General features: G+C 37.1%; 1 protein-coding gene across 1 annotated transcript; it reads left to right on the top strand.

Moving 5' to 3' along the window:
- Positions 1-1,896: 1,896 nt before the first annotated feature.
- On the top strand, positions 1,897-20,078 carry LOC114472574 (mediator of RNA polymerase II transcription subunit 30-like). Its single transcript, XM_028461894.1, has 5 exons — positions 1,897-2,032; positions 3,813-4,095; positions 6,470-6,628; positions 12,445-12,552; positions 19,953-20,078. The coding sequence occupies exons 2-5, from the start codon at positions 3,907-3,909 to the stop codon at positions 20,076-20,078; spliced, it is 582 nt and encodes a 193-aa protein (XP_028317695.1). The 5' UTR covers positions 1,897-2,032; positions 3,813-3,906.
- Positions 20,079-21,111: the final 1,033 nt, after the last annotated feature.

Here is a 21,111-nt window from a genome sequence, read left to right as displayed (position 1 = left end):
TTTATGCTTTAATTTGAAAGACAAATTGCTGTTTCCTGAACTTTTATCTAAATATTACCATCGACAATTACCAGAGAGTTTTGATTGTGGACATTTTTTAATGATTTTCTGCAATTTGCTTCTGCCAATGAACATCTGATATTTAAACCAAAAGCAACCAAGTAAACTATTCATCTTTTTCTTCCTATCCCATTAAAAAATAAAAAATCCAACTCTCTATTATTTTTAAAGGTTTGTCAAGAGCGTTTCTCAAGGCCTAGACGTGCAACCATTACATTTATTTACGTTCTTTAATCTTTCTTACCATTCCATCCCAAAAACTCACACATACATTGGCTTATTTATCTCTTCTTTAGTCAGTGAACCAGCCGTCACTGTCTTCTCTCCAATTAAACACAGCATAAAGACAAGCTGGATGAGAAACTCATTTCCAAATGACTCGCATCACTTGGCCTGGTGGACTGTGAGCGTGATGCTCATTCATTCTGACACGTAAACCAGCTTTTCCTCTGCAATTAGGAAACTGGACCAGTCAAGTGAACTTGAAACCAACTCTTTCATATCTGCAGATAGAAGGAAAAGAAGTGCATGAGGAGAAGAGAAGAGAAGAGAAGAGAAGAGAAGAGAAGAGAAGAGAAGGGAGCTCTGGGCGATTAATATCCAACATGTGTTTCAGATAAATGGAAATTGAGATTCAGCCTATAAGTGGTGCACATGCGGTGGATGATTTAAATGAAGTAATGGCATCCTAATGTGTGTTTGCAACTTTATTCAAGCCTAAAGGGCAAATCTTCTCCCTTTTGCATTTGCTGTTGGATCATAACTTTAATATCAGTGATACATCAACTATAATTAAACTCTACTAGTGCTCAAATGTGGAGTACATGCACGTTTACTAGTGCACAAGTACACTTACTTAATACTTGTAGACTAAAAAATGTTCATTAATACTACTAGTAAGTCTAATATTCTAATAGGGAGACATGAAAACAGTCTACTAGTACTACTATTTTTTTTAGCTTACTAGTCATATTAATAGTAAACTAAAATGTTGTTTTGTTGTTTTTAGTAAAACTAAATCATCTACAAGTGGACAATTGTGTGTTACTTGTAGTACTAGTGTAGTAACCTTTCGAGTTTATAGTAGTCATTTAAAAAATAAATAAAAAAATCTACTTAAAAATGTAGAATTAAGTATGAGTAGCTGGATTAACACTTAATCTCACCAACCAGGCATTCTGAAAAAACCAAAAATAAAAATAGAAGAGTTATAACTTTTGTCTCACATTGAGAAGGTTCTAGGTTTGACTCCCAGTATATTGATAATTATCATTAGTAAATATTAGTGAACAGCTACAACACTAAAGGAAATATAAGGAGTCTTCCAAATGTGAGGAATATCAGGGATTGTGTGCAATGAAAAGAAAAGAAAAATCTACCAAGCTACATGTGTGAAAACCCCTTAATGGTAAAATAAGAATATTCAAGTTAATGTAAAGGTTTGATGAGGTCCATTATTTAATTTTATGTCTTATAATTCTTAAAAAATAATTTATGTGACAGCAAAAACTTAATAGCAGCTTCTAACTTGAAATAAAATTAGTTATTACTATTATTATCAACAGTTATCAATTGTGTATTGCGGAAGTGTTGCAGTTACAGGGAGCAGCCACTAACAAGCGCTGTTGTCCTTAAAACCGACTGTACATTTTTGCTGCGCACTGTTTTACCGTAAATCTTTATCAAACTTCAAAAATTAACGTAGTGGGTTATCAAACAGAGTCAATGTCTCCGTTACCAGTGAAAACTAGGTTTTTTTAAGTAGCTGGTCTACCATACAGAGTCATATTTGCAGATGAAACTGTTTAAAGTAGTGGATTTATGATACGCACGGCTCATTTAGCACCAGAGTTACGGTTACCAGACAAGCCGAACTCTCGCGATACTTCAATCAGCTGGACGCCAACAAGCACAGCCGAGCGAAGCAGAGGAGTTGAGATGTCAACAACAGAGGTTAACAAACACTAAACAGGTAACATTAATACAGCTTTTAGATACAACTGTAACCTTCGCTTCTGAAAGAATATCAACTATGGACATTAAATGAAGTGTAGAACCAACTGAGACGGTTGTTTTTGTGTCTGTGTGCGTTGCTTTGGTGACTCCACGAAAATGTACCACACACCAGGCGGTGGGACCGTTAAATGGCTCGAAATGGCACTTTACACTATTATATAGTTTTTGGTTCTCACTCCAGTTGAGTTTGTGACAGGGGGATTTCTTTTAGTCTGAAGAGACTTGTACTTGCTATTCGTTTTGACTTTTTTTTTGTACTGTAATTGTGTCTGTGACGTGCTATGACCGTGTTTACTGCTAAATTAATGCACGTCAATCTAACTTGATATTATACACAGTCATATGGCTGCCTAATTATTAACATTCACATCAGCATTTAGTATAATGACGGATCTGAGCATTAATACAGGAAGCAACACGTTTTTTAGTCTTATTTTGTATATTTTTCATTGCTTTGTGTGTTTTGTCATGTTCTTTGGGGTGGTATTGTGTATTTTTCTTGCTTGTTATTTTCCTTGATTGGTTTTTTGTATATTTTTCTGTTACTTTTGTGTATATTTGTAGATGTTTTGCTAGTTTCTTTGGGTAGTTTTGTGTATTTTTCTTCTCCTTATGCGTATTTATCCGTAATACTTTATATTTTTTTATTTGGAGTCATTATGTGTATTTTGTAGGGGTGTCCGATACAACTCAAGGCATCGTATTGAAAGTGATACGATACCTTGAGTATTGGACGATACTACTATCGATCTGATTCAATATCAGCAAGAATCATCATACATACTTTTACTACTTATTTTGTACTGTGGAATGTTATCAAGTGATATTACTCAAACAGAGAACAATAATCAGCATAATTAGTAGGGGTGTTTTGATCCGATATTGATATCGAATATCAATCCGATATCAGCCAGAAAACGAATATTGGATTTTATTGGACTGCATCTAAAATCTCCGATATTCAATTGTAGATTACTGTAGATATTATATTGAAGGTTAAAATGTATGTAACCAATTGGTTAATAATAAATGGGTCAGTTTTTCCTCATACCTACTGTTGCTGACTATTGTTCTCTGTTCGAGTAACATCATTTTATCAAGCCTTTTCTAACATTCCACACTACGAAATAAGTAATAAAAGTATGTATGATTCGTGCTGATATCGCATCGGATCATTATCGTTATCGGTCGATACACAAGGCTGTAATATTGGCATCGTATCGGAAGTGAAAAAGTTGTATCGGGACATCTTTAATAATTAGGTATGACAAAAAGTGAAATTTAGAAGCGTTTAATAAGCGCTTTGCAAATTGTAGTTTTGTTTAGTTGTAGTTTAGCACTTTGTTAAAAAAAAAAACAACACAAACCCCTAAAAACACATCTTCTTCCATACAACAGAGAAAAGGAATTGGAGCTTGTAAAGTAAAGTAGATCTCTGGCAAATAAAGAACTTCCCGCAATTTTTAATTTATTCTTTTTTGATATCATAAGTAATAGTACAACCAGATAGCTATTATCTGGGTGTTTTTATCTTACGAATACATATTAAAGAATATTTGCTGCTGTTTTAGAAGTTCACACACATGCATTTAAAAGTAAATAATGCAAATTAGTGCTTTATTTGCAGTCATTACACGCAAAATGTTGTTTATGCTACTTTACTAGTTTAAAGCCAAAAAATGACATTTTAAATAAAAGGATTCACTACTAATGCCGTGCGTCTTCTTTCTTTTCAGGCATGTGAAGGTGTGCGTACGTGAATCAGGCAGAGTGTTTTCTCAACCTTCGAGCCTCGCCACCTCCACTCAAATTTTTTGACCTGCCATCTCCATGACGACCCCTCCACTGGTGCCGCCCTTCGGTGGGCAACCACCACCACCGCAGCAGCACCAACAGCAACCACAGGCTCAAGCGGCTCGGGACGTCAATACGGCTTCGCTTTGTCGCATCGGTCAAGAAACAGTTCAAGACATTGTGTTCAGGACCATGGAGATCTTTCAGCTGCTCAGAAACATGCAGGTGAGTTTTCATACACCAAATATCTCTCACAAAGACAGTGCAGTTAAGTATTGAAATGGTAATTGTAGATGCCATCAGAGGTAAGCCCATTGTACATTATTTATTATTCTATTTGATTTAAAAAGTTTCACAACTAATAGGCAGTTTTTGTTTATGTAAAACCTAAGGAAAGTTTGTTTGACTGTTGTCTGACTGTTCCTGTTTGGGTTGGAATAGGTTTCAGCATCCCATGACTTCAATCAGAAGATCCATCCATTCATCCATCCATCCAGCTTCTGACCCGGAAAATTATTTATTAGCTTAGCATAAAATAGCATTAGCATTAACATTTGCATTAGCATAGCGTTAGCATAACATTATCATAGCATAAGTTAGCATTAACATTAGCTTTAGCATTAGTTAGCATTAACATTAAAATTAGCTAGCATTGGCATTAACTAGCATTAGCTTAGCATTAACATAGCATAAATATAACCTATCTTTACCATTAATCAAGTTTTAGTATTAGCTTAATGTTAGCATTAGCCTAACAATTGCACTAGCCTAGCATTAGCCTAGCAATAGCATTAGGCTAGCATTAGCACTAACCTAACAATATTATTAACATAGCTTTTGCATTAGCCTAGCATCAACTTAGTGTTAGCATCAGCCTAGCAATTGCACTAGCTTAACATTAGCTGATAGCAATAGTATTAGGCCAGCATTAGCAATAACCTACCTAGCATTAGCACTAACCTAGCAATAAAATGTACTTAGCTTTAGCATTAACCTAGAAATAACATTAGCTTAACATTAGCACTAACCTCGCATTAGCACTGACCTAGCAATAAAATTTATCTAGCTTTAGCATTAACCTAGCAATAGCATTAGCCTAACATTAGCACTAACCTAGCATTAGTGTTAGCCTAGCAAAAGCATGAGCCTAACATTAACCTTACTAATTAACTGTAATTCAAGTACCAATATCAAAACCAAGTGATATGTTTACCAAACTGTCAAATTACATTTGTCAAAAAAGTTAAACTTTTGTTTTCGACAACAGACTCTGATTCTGTTAAGTTCTTAAATCATTTAAAAAAGAAACCACAGACATCTATCAAAGTGCCCAATTTGTTTTATGTAAATGAAGTGATTCATCTTCTATCTATGCTAAAATGTATTGAGTGGTGAGGTAGTTTAACAAGGTCTGATGTGGTTCACTGACACCTAGTGACCATGATTTTACGTGCTATGCATATGTTAGCGCATATAAATGGTTTATTTGTCAAAAAACATTATTAAAAAAATTGATTTGGACATTTTTTGGGATCGATATGATAATCACGCAGTGAAAAATTGCAATATATCAAATAAATAACCCTGAGTATCTATGTTATATTGGTAATATTTTAAGGACAGCAGGGCTTATAATTCTTTAGTGCATTCACTCCCGTTTCTCTCGTTGTCCTGAAAATGACGTCGGAGTGATATTTATGTCCTGTTGTTGCACTTTTGTTAAAATCACATCCTGAGATCAGCCTCAGCAGCAGAATACACAGTGTTGTACATCGCTGCCTTTGTTTATGCTCATAAAAATTCTTCATGTATCCTCTCTGTACACACACACACACACACACACACACACACACACACACACACACACACACCCCCCCCCCCCCCCCCCCCCCCCCCCCCCCCCCCCACACACACACACACACACACACACACACACACACACACACACACACACACACACACACACACACACACACACACACAGTCTCTCCCTATCTCCCCTCTGCTCCTCTGACTCTCCTCGGCTTTCTCATCTCTCCCATCAGTCTGTTTGCCTGGAAGGCAGACTTGTTTCATGCAATGCTGGATGTTTATAATCAGACGCTGCAGTCCCAGAGGCCTGCCGATCATCTCAATAAAACTATATCTTAGTGCTCTTTAACTCTTATTGTAGTTAAAAGCCACTAATGCGTCCTCAGTGTGAGAAAACTGTGACAGCGGTGCGTTTTTGATGATGCTGTGCTGAGTGTGTGGTTTAGTTTGTGGTTGGGGACCACGTTGCATGACGATCATCAGGTTATACCTTTTGATGGCGCCGCAAATGGTCGCCTGTGTGTGTTGATGTGTGTTCTTTCCGCTCCAACAAGTTAAATTCCTTGTACTGTTTTTTAAACTGTACCTGGTGAATAAATCCTCTCTGATTCTGATTAATGTGTGTAAATAAAAGAGCATCTACTGTGCATTAGTTGAGATCTTCTAACGGTTAGGGATCAGTGCAGTATTAATGGGGTTTTTACTCTCAGGGGATTAGCCGCTTTTTTTTTTTTTTTTAATTGTGATTGATTAAATCTAACTTGTTTTATCCTTTTTTCCTCTGCAGCTGCCTAATGGAGTCACTTACCACCCAAACACCCACCAGGACCGGCTGGGGAAACTCCAGGAGCATCTACGCATGCTCTCCGTGCTTTTCCGCAAGCTACGCCTCGTCTACGACAAATGCAGCGAAAACTGCGCCGGGCTCGACCCCATAGCTCCAGAGGTGAGAGAGAATTATGAACTCTTATCAAGACATGTTTTAGTGTTGGAAGTATGCAATGCTCAGCTTCATTAGCAGTTGATGTTCTCACAATATCTATTGTATCAAATCAAAAGATAAACAAATCATAGTAGGCCCCAAAAACCTGTAAATATAATAACCATATTCTGTGTGCCAAGTATACATTTTTTACTCATTCTGAACAGTGGGAATAGAAGTGATTGGCCTTCAATTATATTTTATTTTATTTTATTTTATTTTATTTTATTTTATTTTATTTTATTTATTTTGTCATGGTAAAGTTCATACATTTTTCACAAGAAAATTCAACTTTCTGACATTCCATGGCCAGAAAAGAACAAGGAATTGTTTTATTTATTTATTTATTTGCTTGCTTGTTTGTTTAATTATTTATCTATCTAGCTGTTTATCTATTTATTTGTTGATTTCGGAACAAACAAAATAGAAACTAAAACAACAATTCAATTCATGGATATACAATTCTATAATTCAGCATTTTATGTGTCGTAAGAAGGAGTAGAAAGGAAGCAGCAGAAGGTTATTGAGTTCTACCCACTCTCCTTTTATAATTAAGCACAGTGCTTTTATTACACTTTACACTGAAGTTTGACAGTAAACAAAGACAAACAGGATACCAGATGTGTATCTCAATACATGAGGAGTTTCTTAATCCCTTTGTCCAACAGTTCAAACTGAAGGAAAATTATTATATTTACAAATAATATTATTATTACACTATATATTATACAAGATTTAACCACATCTGTTGAACTGGACATCCAACATTCTGTGATTGGGTAATGCTCATACAAACGTCCACACCTGCCCCATATGAAATCATCTGCTTTTCATCCAAACCAGCAGCTGAATTAGGAGGGAGTTTCAGGGAAGTAGGCCATTGTTATTGCTTCTCCTAACACACACACACACACACACACACACACACACACACACACACACACACACACACACACACACACACACACACACACACACACACACCTTTCCCCGTGGGGACTCTTATCTCACATGGTCCCTAAAGACCTCCCTTTTTCTGTGGATGCGACAGATTCATTACCTGCTTCAGGTGAGTCTCTAGACTTGCTTTAAACACTGCTTACGTTCACTGTATTTCTACACGCTCCTATATACACCGACGTGATCCCACACACAGGTTCTTTTACTCACTTTACTTCCCCTGTGTCTCTGCGATGATGCACTGTGGGACGGTTCACGTAGTGCCACACCGAGCCCATCCACCGCTGTTTGATTGGATTTATTACTGCATCAGTCCCTTCTCATTTCCTACAGATTAGCTCGGAGCTAATCTCTCATAGCAGACTCTTACTGAGGATAAAGGAGGATGTGGGTGGAGACCAGTCTTAAATTGGACCAATTTGCAATGGCTGCCACATTGTACTATAAAAATTCCTCATTGCTTATAATTTTTTGGAAGTATTTCAGTGTCACAGTTAGGCTGCAAACCTTTGTTGAGCCGCAATGTTTCTCATTATTTTGCTTCCCCGTCCTCATTCTATTTTGTTTAAATGTTTATTAATTTTCCCCTCGAGCAGAGATGGGTAACTTTTATCACAGTGGGGGGTGGGGGAATTGTCTGATCCGAGGGCCACATTATGAGGATTCACATCAGTATTTAGAATGTAATCGAAAGTAGAATCTTAGGGCAACTTTTAGAATCTGAAAATGTTTGTTTGGTTTGTGTATTTTTGTAGGTATTCTGTGTTTTCATCCTCATTTTGTGCATTTGTCTCTTATTTTATCTTGTCATTTTGTGTATTTTAGTGGTTGTGTATTTTTTTGGTATAATTTGTTATATATTTTTCTAGTTTTTTTTTGTTGTTTTTTTTTGGAGCAATTCTCTGTTTATGTTGTCGTTTGTTTTTTCTTGTCGTTTTGTATATTTACGTCATCTTGTGTATTTTACTGTCATTTTGAGTGGTTTTGGAGTTATTTTGTGTTGGTTTTTTGTTGGCCCCCGGGTCACATGTTGCCCATGTCGGCCCTTGATTTTGTTGGACGTGGTTTTATGTTGAAAAGCCTACAATATGTTTGTGAACGTTCTTGACTTTGGCCCTGACGTGCACACCATTCATCATGAGGAATTCAGGTGCCCACCCGACAGCTGTTGACAATTGGCTGCCCTAAACAAGAAGTTAAATCAATGGCTCGAGCAGCGTGACCTCATAGTTGCCTAATTAGCAAAAAGGCAGGTTAATGAACAGCTAGAAACAAAATCACACGTCAGCGCTTTTCACCTGAATTTTAGCCAAGCCATCGTTAGTTGCAACATTTTTGCTTCCCTTTCCACCTGATTTTGGCACACTTTTTTCATTCCCCGTCGTGTAATTGTGTTGTTCTGACTTTTATTTCCTTTTTCAAGCTTTGTTTTCCTTCTTTCTCGTCATTTCTTCCCAATGTCAACCTTTGTTCACGTATTGTTATTTCCTGTGACAAACTGCTGTTTAATTTCCTTTCACTCTTTTTTTGTTACATGTCAACACTTGCTTTTCATCCATATCTTTATATTCATTTTCTGTTACAATTCTCTTGTTTCACAGAGGCGGCTTGAAGGACTTCATTAGCCCATTCTTTTTTGTCAGGCAGGAAATAACATCCATCTTTTCCATGGAGGAGTCAGGCGTATGACTCACACTGGTGCACTCTAGCATATGACACACAGGCACACACACACACACACACACACACGCACACACACACAACCAACAACCCGTCTTTTCCTTCCCTGCTCAGCACATTTTGTTTTCCCCCCACAAGCTGCCAAAATCAGCCCCATTACGTTTAAAATTCATCTGTGTTTGACTTCAGCTTTAAATCATCCAACGAAAGAAAAAAAAATTAAATAATTTTTTTTTTAGCTTAAAGTTTGAAAAAAAAAAAAACCTCTGAGTTTGTCTACTCTAATATTCTTCACATGTCCGTGCCTTGCTTTCTACTCCGTTTACTTTGTGCTGTGGCACTCTGCCTGGAACCTGACAACTGAAGTTTTCCCAGATTGTTACATCTTTTTTTTCCCCTCCAATTCCTACATTTCCCCATTTGCTTCTCCACCTCCCTGTAACAATCTGCATTGTATTTTATCGCCCTTTTCTTCACATCTCCTACGGCTCTTTAAATCCCCGCTATCTAATCCATCAAGTCTCGGTTCCGATCATCTGCTTGTATACATAGCCGTCTGACTTTGTTTTGTTATTTGCTTAGTGCTTGTTAGTCTTTTCTTTGGCTGGTGCCGTCTCCTCGTACATGAGGCAGTCATTTGGTTCCAGATAAGTCTGGCTGATTTTAATTATCATCTTGTGCCTGGAAGGGCGCTGGAGCCAGCTGTAAAACCTCAGGCCAAACACCGTAAAAACTTCCTGCTATTGGATGGAATTCAGTACAATGTAGATGAGTTATGATGCCAAGTTGTTGTTGGAATAAAGTATGTTTTTTCTACATACTTGTTAAGTTTCTTCTGACTCTCACGAGCAAATCTATGTTTGTGATCCTGTCTGGTATGGCAGTTTTCTATTTTCCATATTGTCCTATATATTTGTACTGGGAACCAGCCCAAAATAATAGTACGGTAATAATAAAAAGCCTTAAACCTAGTGAAGAATTAACATTATGTCCTGGAAAAGGCTTTAGCACGGTGCGATTCTGAACTGACAAAGAAAATTACAGATCATGGAAGATGTTATTTTAAGAAGGCCGGTATCCAATTTAAATTAATAAAATGTCATTGTAGTGCTTATATGATAAATTAAAGGGTTTAGAGTCTGGGCTTTTTACTTATAGTAATGATAATCATCGTACAAGAGTTGAGTTTTATTTGGCCACAGTCAGTTTTGTGCAAATATAATTAAGCACAAGATCATTTATCATCCAGTTCATGTTTTTTTTTTTTTTTTAAAGCCCTTAAAGGGATTTCTGCATTGTTTGACTTCAAGCAAGAGTGTGAAATTAATTTTAGTTTAGGGGAAAAATATGGACCAGTTTGATCTCAAATAGGCCGCAGATTATAGACAGATTATTGTACCCTAGTTTGCACTTCCACGTAGAAATGAACAACACCGTATAGAAGGTACCAACAATTTCAAAGCAAAAGCGGACAGATACCAGTTTCTTCAGGATTTTCACTTTAAGTTCCTTCATTTTGTAACTAATTTAAAATTAAATATGGGGAAATTTCGTAAAATAATTTGTGAAAAATTTGCAGGATTTTGGAAACATTGGATGCTTTTAAAAATGACTGCCATCATGTGGTATACAAGCATGGGGACACTGCAAATGTTCATTGAATTTGTGTATTTGGAGCTACTGAGATATTCACAACTGAATTAGTTTGTAAATTACACAAAGATACATGTTTTCTCTGTGATTTTTACTTTCTCCTGAAGGAACAAGTTGGATGATCTAAAGCACACATGTCAAACTCATGGCTTGGGGGCCAAATCCAGTTTGGCCCACAAGAGGAAGTAAAAATCACAGAAAAAACCTCAATCATTGTATAAATGAAACTCAACAATATTTTGCAAGTGCCACAATTTTCTCTGTGCTTTTATCGCACGATTGCAGTCATTTTTAATGTAAAACTGTTGGAAAAACTCACAATTCTTACAAAATCCTTAAATTCTTCCCAAATTATTACATTATATTACCCTTAAATAAATAGAAATTGGTCAGAAAATCTAGGAAATTTAAAGTAAAGATCCATGTTGGGTTTGATGTCACTTACTGCTCTGATATTGTCAGTTTTGTACATATTTTGCATTCTGTGTATACGTAGAAGTGTAAACTAGGGCACGATACTGTTGAAATTACTAATTTTCTCATTTGAGATTAAGCGGCTCCGTATTTGGCCCCTGAACTTAAATGAGTTTGACACCCCTGATCTAAAGTGCCAGATTTAGTCCCAGGCCTTGAGTTTGACATGTGACTAGGAGCATGAATAGTTTTGTCCATCTAACTTTTCTTAGTGACTTTGTTGTTTCACCAATAAACAGGTTAGTGCATAAACCTTATCACAGTGTGTGATCAGTGGGTGTGTCTCTGCACATCCTGCCCTCCCTGCTCTTCTCTCATTGGCCACTAGAGGGCAGTGTGATTTAAAGCTGGTGTGATTTGGAGTTGTCAGCTCATGACATGCTGCCTCGCTCGGAGGAACTTGCACATCAGCCTCACTGCGGTGTCAAGCAGACAAGGTCAAGCACACCGAGTGTTTAAAAATGAATTAATCTCTCACACACTCTCTCTCTCTCTCTGGCTCCTAATGCTGCCTTTCTTTACAGTGAATTGACTGTGACATCTTTGGCCAACGCATATTTTATGAAAAGTAGAGGGCTGAAAAAAAAAAATCACACTTCATAAATTATTCTCTATAGATGCCATCAGTGAAACTAACTCAGACTTAACGATAATACAATTTAAAAGTTGGTAACAAAAATTTATATTGCACTCTTGACAATAATGTCTTGGCCTATAAGTGAATAATGTTTGCATCTTTATTAACTATATGTATATGAAAAAAGATAGCCATACAGAAGGGATCAGCTGGATTTTATTCCAAAACTAGTGTTTATGTGTCCCTATTAAAGGCTAGAAACAGATTTTTCCAACATCAATTCATGAAAATAATTGTATTCTACTGAACATTTGTGTTTGTGTGAGGAGGCACTTTAATTTGATTAAGCCTGTATTTCTGTGGCAAGCTTGGAATGCCTTCTTCTTCTTACTTACAGCGAGTAAACCGGCTAGCATTTTCTGTGCTGTCATTCCAGCTGCTGATCCCCTTTGTGGAAGATGACGGCTCCAAACACGAGGAGCGCTCAAGTGGGCAGAGTCGTCCTGTCAGCGACGAAAGGAGAGAGATCCTAGAGGTCAACAAGGTTCAGTGTTATTGTTTGCTTCTTTAAAAAAAAAAAAAAAAGTTTTACTTCATAAAGTGTCATTGAACCAAATAATCATTACTGTGTACAGGAAAACAAAAACCTAGATGGATGTAAATTATTTACTGTTGAGAAGTCTCTTTAAAGATGCAGTATGTAGAACAGGGTTGAGGTAATTTATGATTTTCAGTTACAATTACAATTTCAATAACAATAAAGTTATGCAGTTACCTGCATTTTTTTCTATTAGAATTACATTTAAATTTTTTATCTTCAGAAAGTCAGTTACAATTTTGTTTTTAATTACTAAAGTTCAATTACAATTAATTACAATTACTGATCCTGATATAAATAACGTAATAAAAGTTAACCTTCTTCTTGTGTTAGCTTTCTGTAAGCATCTCTTATAACAGGTCCTAAATCAGCTGTAAAATACACTAAAAACAAATATCTGTCATCTAATTTATTTCCTATCTATTGATTACCTTGTTAGGCTTCCTAATCAATGCAAATATAGGTTTTAATGTTTTTGATGTGGGTATCTGAGCCTTTTTTGTGTCAGTATATCCCTCTATTTTAATTTTTTTAAAATGGTAAAATGTGGGAAAGCTTGCAATGAAACATGTTTTAATAATCAACTACATATGTGTGGAACTGTACATAGAACTGCAACGTGGCTCCCCAGTTTTGCAATGAATTATGACAATTTTTACATGCCAATTACAATTCCAAAGTAAATTATCTAAACTCAATTACAATTTAATTACAATTACAACAGCTATTGATTATTTAAATTACAATTATAATTATGCCATAATTGTGATTAATTATCAATTACGTGATTACAATTATAATTGACCCTGATGTAGAAACTTCTTTCTCGTCCGTTTTGAAACCAAAACCAAAACTTAACCTCCTTTACTGGTGTCTTTGTGAACGCTCTTAGAGCCTTTTTTTTTTTTCAATAAAGACATACAGTAGTAACAAATGTAGGGACTTTATCTTGGGTTCGTGGAGAGTTTTCTGGTGTTTTATAGACTCTGACATGAATGCACGTATCACTCTGTAGTTACTGCCCTGAGCAGAGGCTGCTGCCTTCAGCTCGTCCCTGCCAGAGATCTCACACAGGTGGCCGTGATCTCAGCTGCCCCTCTGAGCAAACTGACAACCACCACTGTAATATGACTTGCGTCAGTTCTTTTCACCTTAAATAAGCTTCTCTTAGGTTTACACGTGATGTATCCCGTCTGTTCGCAAAGCAGTCTGTTTCTCCCGAGTATGTTTGTGTATTTATTCTGTTGTTTCTCCACCTCAATCTGCCTTTTTCCGCTTGATTTGCCATGTAACTGTTGTGCCTAGCACCGCGATGGAGACTTCTGCTGTGACGTCTGTCATCGCACTTTTAGTACCGAGGATAATTGAACGTGCCTGCCTTTAGTCGTGCAGCCAATTAGATTAATGTCCAAAACAGCTCATAGAACACACGTGTTTGTAGAAACATCTCTGATTGGCTGACATCCAGCATCACACTCCAGGAGTTCTAAACTTGGTTTACAGGGCCAGGAGAAGGAAAAGAGAGTCACTGTTCACTCAGAACACTTTAAAATACTATATGCTCAAAGATGATTATGGATTTTTGACCAAATGGTGCCAAAAAAACTTACATACTGCAGCTTTAACTCTAAAATGTCGATGTTTAAGCATCATAAAAGATTGCTACAGTGGACAGAATCTGTTATGTAGCAATAATGTAATGCTAATATTATGTACCGTGACTGCCCTGCAGCTTCACTTTTACAAAGGCACTCATAATTTTACAAAACCCATTGCAGCCCCCAGCTCAGATATGGGCATAAAAGTGTTAGCTTGAAATGTGGTTGGCTATACTTTGGAGTGATGGGGAACATTCCTAAGATGAGCTGCAAAGGTCTCAGATCCATCTTTTTCTTCCAAGTATATATTGGTGATGTGTTTGTGTGGAATATTTTCTAACTCTTACTGTGAATGTGAAGCTTCAATGTGTTACTCACAGTTTGATTTTCAAGGGTCCCTTTGGGCCACAGTGAGGTGTTTATTGGAGGGAAAAGGAAGCGTGAAATAGACACAAGGACCATCACTATCTCTCAATCTGAGCCTACTTTGGATTAAGGCAGAGAAATATCAGCTGGCAAAGTAAAGTTCGGCTCCGTTCAGAGGAACACATTTGTCCCTGGTTAAGATCAAGTGTGAGATCTACTGTTATACCTTTAAAGTTTCAGCAATTACCTTCTTTAAAGTGTAAACTTCCTTTCAGGTCTTTTTTTATACGAACTGTTCCAAAATAACTAATTCAATTTACACAATTTTATCAAGGCAAGCATAATGCGAACTAAGTGATTGTCTCTGTAGTAAATAAAACACTATTTAAGTACAGTTCACTTGAGTAAATCAGTGTATATGGTGGCATTTTAAAATATTAACAAAAAGAAACAAGATTCGCACTTCATTCGCAACTTAAAAATCAATTAACTGCCTCCTTTGTCGGATGTATTTTTCTGTTTGATATGACTAACAGGATAGATCAGTCAAGTCTTAGAAATGAGGAACATACAAAAAAAAAGAGACATTTAGTCAAACTATGGGATAAAAAGGGGAGGTGTGATCAATACTTTTAACAGTCAATTTAAATTCATTTTTGCAATAAAATATGTGTTAAATAAATTTAAAAGCTGGTTTTAAATTAGCTGCTTGGCTGCCTGTAATACTCAGTGCATCAAAGGCTTTAACGTGTTGTTTGAGGTGAAGATCTCAGGGTTTCAGATGGAAAATCATCACCTAAGCAACCACCCAGTAGCACAGGGAAAATGGTTTAAACGAGGAAAAAAACTGAGCAGAGAAAACATAAATTAATAGATAAAGCCTTATTTGTTCATGTCTTATTGTCCTGTAAACCCTAAAGAACATAAACGTGTTACCTAATCTAAAACAAACAAATGGTAATCTTGTTTTGCAACTAATGGTGATAGGATCATATCTGTTTTGTTAATATTGTTGAAAATGGAACTGAAATCTAGTTGAATGCATTTTGAAAGGTTCGTTTGGTAATGAATTCCGCCATCAAAATAATTTAATATCTAAAGCAGCGATGGTCAAGTTCAGTCAGAAAATATATTGCAAAAAATATAAAATTTTCTTCTATGCTGTCAAAATGTAATTAAGGGTTCAATTTAATTTCGTTATAAATCTATTCTTGAAATGGATTGGATGAAGGTCACATAAAGTGCTATTTATTTAAAGGGTTCGTCTGGTGGCTGTTAACAAGACAAGAATATGTGTGCAAATTCTAGTTGAAATTTTTCTCTCTAATATGTATCACATGGTCGTGGCGGAGGTAATAAGGCATAATAAGTTCCACAAGACAAAGAAGTCCTGTTATTTAGAAGATAAGGATAGAATACCTGACTTTTAAAGGGGACATATCATGCCAAATCCACTTTTTTAGCCCTTAAATGCATTTTGTTGTATATTTAGAGTGTTTAGAAGTACAGAAAAAATCAAATAAGTCTCTTCAGGTGCTCCGTAGATATCTTTATATTCTGTTTTGGTCATATTTTTCAATCTGTTTCGATTTTTCTATTCTCTATTACGTTTTTTGAACTATTACATCACAGTATTTGCAGCGGAACTGCCAAATTAGGACATCGACTCCAGGCCCAACACGTCGTGCAACCCGCCATTTTTTTTTCTCGCTTTTATTTTGTAGTCCAGGCTCAAGGATGCCGAAGTTACAAGAGGATAAGTCAAAATGTTCGGTTGTTGGATGTAGTAACCCACACGCTTCATTACACCATCTCCCAGCATGAGAACCTTTTCAAAGTGCCTGATTGAGTTTTATTTTTTATGGAAATGTACCCACATTTATGGGTAAGGTAATTTTTGTGTGCGCGAAGCACTTCAAGGATGACTGCTTCTGCAACCTCCACCAGTATAAAGAAGGATTTGCCAAAAGACTTTGTCTGATTGAGGGGTCAATTCCTTCTATCTGTGGAGACGACGAACAGAGCACTTCGGTAAGCTGTAAATAACGCTAAAAAGTGTGATAAGACGTCCCTGTCATTGTTTTGTTAGCATTAGCCGTTGCACCGTCTTCAGACTTCATATGTTAGCACTGTGTGCTCGTTTTAGATCCTTGGTGATATGGCCTACGTGATTTAAAGTCTAAAGTTTTCATTAGTCATTTCATTTTGCCGTTTTTGTCTTTGAAAAGACTGTATTAAAATGCATTTCGTGACGTTAGCTTGGCGCTAGCGTTAGCTCGGTGCTTGTGTTAGCTCACTTGTTAGGGTTCTGCAGGTTCATCATCTTCATTTTCATCTCGCTCCGCCGGGTCCGACTCTGGCTCGAACATGTAAAGCTGGATGGACAAGTCTTCTGTTGACATTTTGTAAATAACGTGTGAATAAAAAGTTTATGCGCCGCTACATAGCCATATCTCTTCTATCAAACTACAAAAATGGCCGAGCAGGGTGGAGTTGAACCTGGAGAGGGGGCGGGATATGGAGTGTCTCATTTGCATTTAAAGAGACCGCACCAAAACGAGTTGCTCTCAGAAGCATGTCAGAAAAGGGGTAGAAAAGGGGTGGAGCTATAATAATGAGGAATTCAGACCCAAGCATTGCAGTTCCGCTTTATATAGACCACAACTGTATGATTTATATGTAAAAAGGAAGGATTTAAAACCATTATATGTCTCCTTTAAATCTTCTAATTAAAGCCAAAACCATGAGATTTTGTGTCTTAAAGTCCATGGGTTACTAAATGGTTCCGGGCTGCTATAGCAACAAAATATAAACCTGCGTGTTGTCAGGTTGACAACACGCAGGTGCCCTATTGGGCACTGGGACACGACACAGTCTCTGTTAACACTGACAAAGCCTGCCCGCTTTAGTGTTTTGACATTTAAAATCATAAATTATTTTTCCATCCTGGATTAGGTTAAATCTCTCTCTGGGAAATGAGCCCATCAAGATGACATTAAATTGCGATGTGCAAATATCAGGTTTTGGTTGATGGGATCCTGCATAAAGGCAGGTTAGATAAACACACAATGCCCCCCAGCAACCACTGCATGTAACTCACCTCAGTACAGCACTTATGAACAGTGAGACCTGACAGACCCACCTTGTGCATTATTTAGAGGGCGTTTTTTACTTTCCATCATCTCTCCTGGTTATTTTGTTTGTACGTACACTAGTGTAAGTGTATCGATCGAGGGTATATGAGAAAGAGCTATTATTTCTTCTCCTCTGAGCGAAGACTGTGTTTGTTCCCACAGAGGTTATTTAAGTGTGTTTTAAAGCCCCACTCTGTTTCTTTCTTCTTGCATGTGCAGCGTTCTGGCTCTGTACACATTGTGCATGCCAAGCCTGAGTCTGAGCGTTTGCTGCAACAGTCCAAGGTCAGGAGTGTCAGCTGCAGAGATGAGAATTGGTTATTTCTAAGAGCTCGGCGCGGCTCCCCTGGCTGCTTTTAAATGTTAACACTACAGTAAAACATTGCAGCAAAGCAAACCCTGCACTCCGACCACGCTCATCAGCCTCCTTCCAAACACACACAACGTCTCCTTTTCACTCAAAGCTGAAAACACCCACAAAGCAACCGTTAAAGTCTGCTTATGCCTATGTAGCTTGCTTATTCCAATACCTACAATACTGGTGTAAAATGTACACATTCTCCTGCAAATTTAAAAAAACTGTAAAATACTCTTCTCAGTATTCTTTAATGTGTATTTCTAAATGTTACAATGACATAAAGTGTAAACAAAAAAGGCTTTGTATCAAAGTGATAAATATGCTTGTTTGTAATCTGACCTTCCACACATGCAAAGCATTAGCATGCAAATTGATTTGTGTGAAATGATGCAAGTATATGGAGCTAGAAAAAAGAGACAACTGTGATGTACATAAGGAAAACTCATATTGCCATCTCAACACATGGCAAAGTCCTACCTTATTATTTGAGAATTATATAATAATAATGATAATATTAATAATAATGCATCAATTTTATATAGCGCTTTTTTTGGGACTAAAAGAATTACAGAATGCAGAAAAATAAAGAAAGAACAATAAAAGTAAAAGAAGGCTTAAGGAAAGCAAGTTTGATATACAGTACTTATTTAAATAATATAATAGTCCCACTGAATGGATGAAAAGTTAAGTATTGATTATTGGCCATTGTCACTTACAATATCCTGAATGGTAGCTGTTCCTTGAGTTTGTATCTTGTCTTTTCAAAAGTTGCATTGTAATTTGCCAGAATTCTGTGGGATAATTTGCCAGAATTTTAAGGTTTTAGAAATTATTATTTTTAGATTCCATACTAATTATTAATAATGACGTAGTATTGCAAACCACATTGTGTTTTGGTGGAATTTTATTTAATTTGAGAATTTGGAGGGAGTGAGATATTTTAAGAATTATGTTTTTGCTGTAATTTGAACTTTGGACAAAAGCTTCCTGCAGGCCGAACAAGCTCTAGGGCCAAATTTTGCCCGCGGGCCTTGAGTTTGACACAGTGGGCGCGCACTGTAGCTGTCCCCACTCAGCGTTCTTGAAGCCAAAGTACGGCGCTTATGGGCGCTTCCATCTTGCAAATTTCACGTAATTTGGAGCCAGAGTATGCACAGTAGGGTCCGGCGGGAGGAGCCCTGGTAACACGCCCCGCCCATTTAGCGTATTGCACTGATGACTTGCACAGCCCAGCTACGTCAAGAACATAAGTATCTTTCACGCTGGAAATTCTACCAACGTCTTTTTCAGATGATCAAATCATGGTTTGTACTAGTACTAGTAGCTTAAAAAAGATGAAATAAACTGAACAGAAAAGTTTAATGGCGTCTCGGCTTTCCGTCACAACGGAACTGCTATTCACAAAGAGAGCTACGCAAGATCTGCGGCTGTCAATCATCATCATATATGACGTCAAATCCCGTTTTTCAACTTCAAATAACTTATTTAAAACAAACTTCACAGAAAAATGAGCACTTGAACACAATGTAGGGTGATAATAACTAATGATCACAGCAGAGCTAAGGTTTGGAGAAAGATAACGTAACGAGTATTTTAACTTTACAGTTTGACCCACATCCCATCCGTTAAAATTGAGGAGGTGGGGTTTATGACCTATACTGCAGCCAGTCAGCAGGGGGAGCTCTAAAAATATAAGCTTCACTTTCCCGGGAGCTTGTCTCGTCCATTCTTCTTACAGCCTATGGTTTGATACATGTGCCTACCTGTACCAGTCACGTTTACTACATCAATATTGTCCTCTGTATTTCCAATAAACAAACTACAGTACATGCACATGTACAGTATTGAGAAACACTGTTAAAGTACTTCTGTTCCTTGAATTATGTGCAGTGGCAGAACCATTACGGAGCAGCCGTCGTTGGTCGACTGGTTCATCTGGTGCGAGTAAACAAACAGGTTCTGGACGTCGATGTCCAAGGTGACAGTGATCTGGAAGTAAAAAATTATGGCTCGTAACTGTGAATAAATGGTTTTCTGTTTGATCTAGGGAGAATTAATCCTGGTGAGGACAGTGATTTTAAGCTGTTGAATGTTTTCTGTTGCACTTTTTGGTCATGTTGTCTTGTGTATGAAATGCGCTATACAAATACATTTAACTTGCCTTGCCTTGCCTTGAAGGCAAATACAAATTGGCCAGCATCACATTATGAGAACTAAGTACGTGACTAAACCTCTTGTATCATACGCCATCCTTTGATGTAGCTAGCAATTTAGGTTCACCACTTCTACCCATTTAAGCTGGTTGTAGAAGAGTTCATGCAAACACACAAACCTTTTTAACTGGAAATGGAAAGAAAATTATCTACGAGTCTGATTGAGCTTTTTCCTTCTGAGTTGTATGCAATACTGCACTTCTTTTAGCCACTCTACCACTTAAATCATGTTGATGGGCATGTGTAACTGGTTTCAGCACCACTAATGGTCTACTCTAATACCTCAGTTCCCTCAATGATAGAATTGTAAACCACTTTCTGACTTGCAAGGAGAAGACTTTACGTAAAGTGGGTTTTATGCTTTACAGCCGTGCTATTTGGGTATTTGAATTAACAGCATAACTCGGCTATGTATTTGGTAGTATCTCAAGACAAGTGATATCCTTTTTTTTCACCTGCTTTTATTATAAATACTTAAAATCAAACACACTATGGTGCCTTTTCAAGTGGTTAGAATCCCTGTTTTATCACCGATTGACACCCTTGGGCATTGATAGCATTGAGGCTGCCTTTGGGATTTCTCAAAGGTGGAGGGGACACAGTTTTTTCAAGTACTGAGGGCATTTTTGTAAATGACAAGGGGTCATAGTAGACGTAGGGTGTCATGACATTTCGTTAGAGAACAAACTGCTTCGATGCCTCCCTGGCTGGCTGCCTGGCAAGCAAAACTATTAAATATTAACCTAGTGAGTAACTCAGAAATGTTTTTTTTTTTTGGTCACAGAAACATTTGTGAAATATTATAAAATGTTAAAATTCCTTCAACACTCATATTT

Source organism: Gouania willdenowi, chromosome 11, assembly GCF_900634775.1.
Source record: "Gouania willdenowi chromosome 11, fGouWil2.1, whole genome shotgun sequence".
Lineage (NCBI taxonomy): Eukaryota > Metazoa > Chordata > Actinopteri > Blenniiformes > Gobiesocidae > Gouania > Gouania willdenowi.
Note: the sequence above shows the minus strand (reverse complement) of the source record. Positions and strands in the feature narration are given on the sequence as shown.